We start from the raw sequence: 10200 nt of genomic DNA, 5'->3' as shown, positions 1-10200 counted from the left end.
GTAATATAGGTTGACAAACCGTCTCTGCTCAGAATTGTTTTCTATATGCAACGATTTATACGATTAATGAATTCAAATTTAACTCATCAATTATTGTAATGATGAGATACACTAAACTACAAATTAACTATACAGCATACTATACTAACCAGCCAGAGTAGGTAAATTATGTCCACGAAAAATGTCACACTCATATACTATATAATATACAAATATGGTCAGTACTAAGTCAAAGAAATGGAATGAAAATATTTATTTTTCAAAAATATCATTACACGTAATTTACGTATGAATAAAAAATATTTATGCCGCAATTTGCATTTATACAAATATAGGTACTGGGGCCACGATTTACATATTTATAAAATACACCTAGACTAAAATTTACATAAAAAAAAAAAAAAATTAAAATCAGATGTAATTTAAGTACAGACTTTTTATTATGTACATTGTATGCTTTTTATTAATTTGACTATGTATATGCACTCAATAAATATTAGTTAATTATAATGCACTATAGTTATTTGACCATTTACAATAAATATAATGTTTAGACTTTTATAAATTATTAATTCGCTCCATAAAAATTAATTTTTATAGCTCCAAAAATAAATTATGCTATTACAAATTAACCGTAGTAATAACTTTCTAGGACTGATTAATATTTAAAAGTTGATATTTTTGTAATAATGTAAAAAAAAAATGAAATAACATTATATTTTTATAAGATTGTATTTTTATTATACCTTAATTATTTCTATATTGATACATTTTTTTGTGGAATATTGTATGTATGTGGATGCAATCGGTATACTTATATTATTTGGTATACAATATCTCAATAAGGCTAGGTATCTGAATTCGTGCCATAATCGGGCATCTTCGATTTACAGAAACCCATCAGAGAGGTTATACTATATAACCTACGCTTTTGATGTTTTCATTGTTATTGTTAGAAATAATAATAAATCAATTTTAACTAAAAGGTCTCACATAAAAAAAAATTACCTTTTAGGTATAAATATATATTTAATAAAGTTAAATAAACTATTGCCATAGTCCAAGTTGGTGTACATCATACAAAGTGTAAAATATAGAGTTTTACAATTTTTTTAAATTTAATTGAATTAAAATGAGAACGCATTAAAAAAAAATTATATTTTGATACTATAGTAACATATTATTATAATACAAATAATATTTATTTACAAATAATTAATCATTGAAAAGTTCGTTTAGCCGTTAACCAAGTCTGTCATCTATATTTAAATATAATAGTTAACGCTAGTTAATCTATAGTTTAATTATTTTTTTCTAATTTTATAAGCACTAAACTAGATACTATTATGGTTTCAAAATATATATTATTATTATTGCTGCTACAGTCGATTGTCTGTTTCTGGATCCCGATAAATAGTAAAGTTTTAAAATATATTTGTTTTGACAATAATAATATAACTTTCACGGTTTTTATTTCTTTTTACTAAATTTGGTATACTAAAATTATTTTTACTGCATAAAAAGATAGAAAGTATCAAACAACATTTATTTATATACTTATTTTATAATACCATAATCACTCTGTTATAATTTTAGGCGAAAAATGCCAAAATTCGAATAAAAACAAAACAGACGGATTTTACAGTGCCCCACCATGTGGTGAAGGAAAGTTCCGCGACCCAATAGAGATCTTGGGTTCGTTATGTATTTACTTTATTTTTCACTTAAATTTCTAAAAGACTATGTGAGCTATACGCATACAAGTATAATATTACATAAAATATATTATACTAAAATGTAAGTACAGTAGTAGTGCCAGAGGCAGGTCCGGAATCGACGATTAAGATAGGCTCGGTTGTATACGTACCTATTAATTATATACAAATTAATTTTTATTTATTATTAATTATTAGTTTATTACTATTCGTTGATCCTGGCAGTCCTGCACGGCGTGTCCCAGTAATAAATAATTAAATGCAACTGAATTTACCTTGCATTAAATTCAACTCATTTTTACTACACTAATTTGGCTGGTTTTCGTCAAAAATAACTATTTTATATTTTATGACTAATGGCTAGTCTATTCAAACAAACAGATATTTATTTTTTATGTGCAAACAAATCCACAAAAAACTACTCTTTGAAATGCAAAATTTAAATATTTGATTCGTTGTGCATATTTTTGGTTTAACATTACCTATGTACTGAATTTCAAAATCATGAATTTAATAGACTTTACTGTGGATCACTTACACATACGCATTCCACATATACACATTACATGCATATAAATATTACTTACTTTTTATTAAAAGCAGATTATATAGTTAGATAGATAAAACAAACAATAAATATACAGATAAATGTAGTACAACAAAAAATAAATAAATTCTTCTTGGTCACTCAAGTAGTCACTTTTCAACCATTACACATAAAATTGGTTAGTAAATTTGTATGTAGATAATAAACTATTAAATTATATTATATTTCTGACTTTCTTATCTGTCTGATAAATTAATTGATACTAACTTACGATTCCTACAACATTTTATAAATACCTCATCTTGTGCCTTCTATAGTTCTATCTTCTATTCCGAGTTCTTCAATGTTCCATTCTTTTCAACGCCACCTCTTATATTATTGTATTTAGGCGTACTAAGAATTATAGCCATAATTATCCACTTGATCACTTAGTGCGTCTAAGGTCTAACAAATAAATCTTCAAACTAGCTCTCTGCTTAATTCACTATCACTGTCCATAATTCAGAGTTCTATAATATTCTAGTTCGATTTTGAAATATTATCAACCCATTTTTACAGGTGAAAAATACTCGGAATCAAAAATCAAGCATTTGTGCAAGGCTAATTTGCTCATGTATGCCGATATGATTTTTGATGTGACTTTCCCACCCGATGCCATCAAACTTTGCGAATGTGTGTGTGAAAGTTACAAAGCCTCAATGCACATTGCACCGGGAATAAATATAACATTGATTAATTCCAATTGCGATTACTCCGGTGATACAATTATCGAAGAACGTTCGGCTAACGAAACTCACGCAACAATGTGTCCGGACCTGAGCACTGCATGCGTGTGCTCATATAACGTTCGATGCAACCGCAAGACAAGGTTAATGAAATACACGTTAACACCGAATGAAAAAGGATACCTTAGAATAGCGGTAGCAAATTGTGGGGAATCCGCCTGTGTCACTTGAATCTTACACCTTCCCTCAAAAGTTACGCGTAAACGCGACAACGGAACTGCGTAACTTATAAAACTTCGTCACGTGCATCTTTGGGTGGTTAGGAAAACTAGTGACATAGATGGGTTTTCTGCAATTGAAAAACACTACTCCATAAGACATTTTTGTTGGTTTAGTATCAATAAATGTATAATATTCGGCTGGCCTTGTTTAGCGGTCGCACCGAACTTTGTATAGGAGCGCACATGTGTTCGTTTTTTTTGACCAGGTAGTTTTGAATGAGCTATAGTGAATGATGTCGATTTTTTTTTTCAGTAACCAATAATAATTATTGTCATTAATTCAACATTTTTACATGACAGCTGTTTTCTACAACTAATATTCTTGTAAAATGTCATTTTGTCTTTTAGAAAGTAATTGATTACAATGTTTAAAACATAAAAATTAAAATTCTATAACAAAACAGACTTCTAATAAATGGAAATAACTTTTTTATTTGTAGTGTAATTTATATTTTTACATATAAAAATAATTGACATTAAAAAAAAAAAAAAAAAATGTTACCTAATTGTTATTTAAACAAGTTTAAAATACAATGTCTCATTTGCCTAACACAATACAATATAAATGCACAATGTATTAGATACAGTTAAAACCTATAATTTACTTCAAACGTTCAAACAAAACAAGTACAAAATTAGTTGTTTCGTTTTCAACAAAAATAACAAGTCATTACGCATATTATATACGTGCTTTATATGTTTACGTCGAGGAAAATATTTTTAAAAATTGAAAAATAGGAAATGGCATATTACACTTTATACACAAAAAAAAGTTAGGTGTACCATAGATCTGATTAAAGACAAATTAAATTCGAAAATAATTATTGGTTTAGGATTTTATTATGTTAATTACGAGTACCTACGTATAAAAATCGTTTGTAAATTGATAAAATCGATAATGATTGATACCCACTGAATTACAAAACTATCATATTTATTAATGAAAATAAAATAAACACACAATTTTTCGGTTCTTATAAATTGATATTATATATTAACTCAATTTGCATACACATAATTCTTGGTAGGAATAAGAATGCGTCTCACAGTATTTAACATACAATTATTCATATATTTTTTCTACGACTGAATATAATTGTAGGTAGTGGATCCTTGGAATTTACAAATCACAAATAATCTTTATTTTAAATGAAATATTTACGATATACTGTATGCAAGATAATTGCGGAAGTTATATCGTTTTCGTAATACTATTACAGACAATTTCAACATAACAAAAGTTATTTAATTTTTTTTAATACTAAAAAGATACGATCGTAGAATGCGGATACGATTGCGACATTTAAAATATAAACTATTTTACATTTCGAAAATGTATTTAAATTAAATTAATAAAAAGTAATAATTAACTTATAATTAAAGATGTTGGCACTGCCCAACAATAATTATACTTCGCAATTATTATAAATATTTTAATAGGAGTATCTATAAAATATCGAGTTTGCGCATCAGTTATTTATTGTATATTAATTATATTATAATAGTCACATAATACATATTATTATGAAATGCATTATATAGGGTAATATTCGAAGATTGTATTGATTTTACAATGAAGGGTATTTTTTTTTTTTTGCAAAATCCGTTTTTTTAGTGTAAAAATTTTTGGGATCACCAACACAGTGGATAGTGAATTAGATTTAGCTAGTATTTTTTGAGTGGTTAAAATTTAATATTCTCAGTAATTTTATAATTATTTTTTATTTTATTATTTTAATGAAGTTAAATCGTCTTTGCTCAGAATCATTTTGCATTGTACTAAATGATTTTTTTTTCGGAATTTAGATTTATAATAGAACAATTACAATGCACACGAGGCACAATTGTTAACTATAATTACCTACTTAATGGTTTTTTTTCAATATTATTTGAGCGTGATTTAATTATCAGTATTATAATCAAGTCGATTGTATTTTAATGTTTTTGAACTATTGAACACAAAACACAGTAGGTATAATACCAAAACATCCCGTTCATTTATTTTATTCAAAGCACAATACATCTTATCAATTTCCCTTTTACCACATTGGACATAATATGATATATTGATATACTTATAATATAGGTATATATTATTATGTACCTTTACCACAACAGCATTTCGGGTTGAACAAAAAAAAATGATAGTTTATCAAGATTTTTTCTCGGAGACTCCGCAGTCATCGTCATTCCAAAACGGTGATTATTATTATATTTTATCGTTTTAATCATCCATGACAAACGCACGGTTTTATCGCAGCAAAGAATCGCAGTGCGTAGTACGGCGATTGGCCTGTTATACTATATATATTGTGTAATACTGTCCGCGAAGACCTACGACGCTGGTTGCATGGTCGATACAATAATAATTTGTACTAAAGATACATCTATGTGATTTAGACGCATTTTAAGTGAAAAATAACCCTTCCCTGCAGATTTTCACTTTGGATCTCTGCCTGGTGTAATAACTTGTATCGAAATATAAAACAAAAAAAAAAAGTCGCAAGAATATAATAAATTATAATAACATATACCCACTTGTATGTATGCACAATCACTACACAAATCTTATACATATATACTTTATAAGCTACGACGAGTACATAGCCCTAAGACAATATAATATGCTTATATGCACGCTCTGATGACACATTACAAACGATTTGCGTTTCACTTCGTCTACAACAAAATATTATATATAGTTTACTTCGCGTTAGCTATATATAACTCGTTGCAGAATAATGATGCGCGTGTGTGAGACTGTTCTATACAATATTTTAGTCGGACATTATGTATAATAAATATTAATAAAGTACTATAGTGGTAATAATCAGTTAATTAAATACATCGAATAGTAACATTATATTGTATTAGCGATTTCCCAAGACTTGGCTTGCATATCAGTAGTTATTATATTATAACTAGTAAGCTATATAGACGTGTTTAAATAATTGCATCAAATAGTATTAAACACCAAGTTTCAAAGAAATTTTACTATAAAAATATTATTTTCTACACTTACCTTAGCACCTCCTTTCGTCTCTAGGGGTTAAATATCTAAAAAAAACTCCTTATTAAATAATGTCTACTGCAATATAAAATCAATCCCTCTCTAAATTTTAAATTTCTACCAATGTAGTTAACTTTAGAGTGGTTATTTAGCTTCGTCTTTAAATTAGGGGTTGAGTTTTAATATAAATGTCATGCTTACCTCTTTTCTCGGGTTCGAGCTATATCCAGGTAAAATTTCACCAAAATTAGTTCAGCAGTTTAGCCGTGAACACCTAATACACAGCATTTTCACATTTATAACATTAGTATCGTATAAAATTAGGGAGTTTTGTTTCTCTGTTCTTTTTACTCAACGACTATTTGAGAGCTTCACTAAACAAATCTTGAATTTAAAATGAGATTAATGGTAGATACAAAATCTAAATTTTTTTTTATGTATTAAAGAGATAAAAATGATATAATATAATATATTATTTGTTAAGTTGGAACACCACCAATAATCATAGTATAGGCCAGTAATTTACGTATAAGTACACATTAAGTTAAGTGTTCCAACAACTGACATATTTTTGTCAAGTATCTTAAGTCATTATTACAGCTATTCCCTTGACTTGTGACAAATTTATCGACAAACCTCGGGAAACGTACTGGTGACAAAATCTAATTGAATATGTCATGGTAGTTTATTAATTTATTATTATAGACGAATGATGAATATTTGGCAAGTAAGTACACCAGTCGTGGGAATTTATCATAACTTGGAGTGTATGTATACATGGTTAGAAGCCCAAAGATATAATAATATATAGATTTTAATATTAACTACAGTTGATAGTATGTATATTGTATACTTTATCATTTTATTTCACCAAGATAATTCTCAACTTATACGAATCAATAAAAGTCCACGCTCAAATAGACTATACAAATCACGTTCAAACGATCTATATGATAATAATTCTTATCTAAAACTTGGTAAAAAAGTTTCCATACACTAATGAACAAAAAAATAAAATTAAAATGACTTATGGTATAAAGAAGTACTGGCGCTCAAATGGGTAATATTAATTTATAATTTTATAATACTATACAATTATACAGACTAGGTTTGTGTAGTAAGTACTGGAATACTTACACCGTTCCTTGACCAGTTCCCGACAACATAGTTTCCTTTCCATTTTACATGAACTTGCAAGTATCTGAAATACCTAGGTATGAACTTATGGTTGAAAGTGTTGTTATAGTAGAGCTATAAATATAACTTATTATAACTAATACTTAATATCATATATGTTTATATTGTCAATAGGTACTACCCTATATAAAATAGGTGTAAAATAATAATAGACTTACTCAACATCAAATAAGTTGGTTTTCATTAAAATAAACAATTAATATGGTACCAATACATTTACAGCACATTTTAAGAAATTTTATATACTGAAATTTTACAGTTATTCGACTTTTTCATCTGTTCACCGATTATTTTTTTTAATTTTCAGCCATTTGTTTTAACTTTAATTTAAATTTTAAGTGTGCTTCTTTATTTTAGATATGCATTTCATTAATAATTATTGAATCTCGTTTTAAATTAACAAAAATTAATTAAACCTTGAGTGGGTGGAATAAAATTATAAATTACATTTTTCGTCAAATAATTTACAAATAATTTGTAGTTTGTTTGAAGAAGATGAAAATCCTTCCCACATTTTTGATGGAAAGTCAAGTATCAAATCTTTAACATATTACTTAAATAATATGGACCGTCATGAATCATTGTATAAATTAAACTTAAAATACCGGAGTACTTTATAGATTATGATACACGAAACTTACGGTGTACTTAATGCAATATAATAATACACTAATAACATTAAGAGTAATTACAATGCGATGACAATCGTCCGGATACATATTATAATATTATATGTATGATCGTGTCTCGATTCAACTCTATTCTCTCATTAATAGTAAAAATAAATAAATAAAGTCCACCTTGAAATCTAGTACTATACACTATAGTGAACGGGTATATGTTATGTATCTAATAGTAAAATACGTGTACATAAACATTTATATAGGTACAATAAAATATTATATACACGTTAATTGTTATTACACACGCTGTCCACGACGATAATATTATATTATATTATTATATGGTGTATGTGTATATATGACCTTTGTCGTGTAACAATATTCGACGACGAGTATAACAACATAATTAGTAATAATGATATTTATCTATATGACTATATAGCTTAATATTGTTAAAAGACAAACTCTTAAAATTAACAAAAAAGTTAATTAATAATTACACATATGTGTATATAGTAGCCGGTAGTTTATTATGATATCATATTTAAGTATTTTGTCTCTATCTCTCTTTCTCAATATCGAAAATATACAACGCAGCACCTACACAAATATATCATTATGATACTTATTATTTTATAAGCTGTTATTAAGATTTTCAAAAATATTGTTTTTACATAATTTTAAGTCTTACAGAACATTTTTTTAAAAAAAAAATTAATTCACAATTTCTCATTTTTTACATTTTTAAAATTTTTTACTAATAACATTTTAATCTCTATTTCCAATGCAAATGTTTGTTGAAGTATTTCAATATATAATATGTACCCGAAATTTGGAAAATTTATTTACGAGTTAGATTCAACTAGGTATTTACAGTTTAGATGAACAGAGTTGAGTGGCAAACTAACATTTTGTGGGGTACTTCTGTACCATTCGGCTGGTAAATAGTACAGAAGTACCCCACAAAATGTTTGTTCACCGCTCTGCTCTCATTTAGGTTTTAAATGTTGTTTTTAAATTATTTAAAATTATGTAAACAATAGAAATATATTTATAAAAACGTTAATGCAGTTATTATGTAATATTGATCTTGTAAACCCAGTATGCTATCGAAATTGTAACATTGTAACATGATTATCGACATGTCGTTACTTATAACATTTTCACGCAATATACGCTAGACTATTATTATTATTATTCGCGTCATTTAATTAATTGTCTAATAGGCACTCTAGATCATACACTCTAGATATAGTCGTTTTAGGTACATATTTATATTATAGTATAATATTACAATTTATAACGATATGTTTGTATAGTGCTATTAATATAACGCATATACCACGGATTCGGTGATACTTTTTACACCTTCCCTCGCCCCAGGGAGGATACATTCGTCAACCCCTCTAAAGTCCCTAGTCTGATTGAAATAGTAATGCAATTTAACTACCTACTAAGGAATTTAACAAGAGTACTTACCAATTATCATGTATAAGTCGTATGTAAGATTGTAGGTATATAACATATTAGCCTATAATCAAATAACGATATATATCCGAAGATCGCCTCACAATATAATATAATATATAATAATACAGGTGATCCCAAATCGTCTCTATTTGTCTATCCATAGTGCAAAAGTGCTAAAACGCTGGGTCGTTTTATTAATAATTTTGACGACCAATTTTTGATAATAAATTTAAAAAATAAATATGGTCGCTGCTCGATTATAAAAGTAAACATTTAAGATGTTTGTTTTCAAAAAAAACATAACAAAAACACATATAAGCGTAATAAGGTAATACTAATTACGAGGGATTTAAATGTATAAATAATAATATACTGCAGTTACTGCATTATAGTAATAATTATTAGGTACGCACTACACATAATGTGTCTCCCAATACGAAATATCACCTTGTAGAGTCGCTTGTTTGTTATATTATTATGTTATAGAGTCGTAGAAGAAAACTTGGAGGGCACGCGAAACTGCACCGGTGAAGGTGAATTTAATTTTTAACGCGTTTAAACACGTCTGTTGCAACAATTCAATATGTATCATTAAAATTATTTTGATCGATCCTATTTAAAATATACAATAC

The 10200-nt window shown here is 27.2% G+C and overlaps 1 protein-coding gene across 1 annotated transcript; it reads left to right on the top strand.

The window, feature by feature from the left end:
• The first annotated feature begins 1214 nt into the window (after positions 1-1214).
• LOC114120821 (uncharacterized) lies at positions 1215-3450 on the top strand. Its single transcript, XM_027982866.2, has 3 exons — positions 1215-1416; positions 1597-1695; positions 2821-3450. Exons 1-3 carry the CDS (start codon positions 1347-1349, stop codon positions 3216-3218), a joined length of 567 nt encoding a protein of 188 aa, XP_027838667.1. The 5' UTR covers positions 1215-1346; the 3' UTR covers positions 3219-3450.
• Positions 3451-10200: the final 6750 nt, after the last annotated feature.

The sequence above is a fragment of the Aphis gossypii genome, chromosome 1, assembly GCF_020184175.1.
Source record: "Aphis gossypii isolate Hap1 chromosome 1, ASM2018417v2, whole genome shotgun sequence".
NCBI lineage: Eukaryota > Metazoa > Arthropoda > Insecta > Hemiptera > Aphididae > Aphis > Aphis gossypii.
The sequence above is the reverse complement of the archived record's forward strand: the minus strand, read 5'-3'. Positions and strand labels throughout refer to the sequence as shown.

Coding starts and splice junctions, on each gene's coding strand:
- LOC114120821 (XM_027982866.2), top strand. CDS start 1,347: ATGGTTTCAAAATATATATTATTATTATTGCTGCTACAGTCGATTGTC. Junction 1,417..1,596: donor TTTCTGGATCCCGATAAATA/GTAAAGTTTTAA, acceptor TTATAATTTTAG/GCGAAAAATGCCAAAATTCG. Junction 1,696..2,820: donor CGACCCAATAGAGATCTTGG/GTTCGTTATGTA, acceptor CCATTTTTACAG/GTGAAAAATACTCGGAATCA.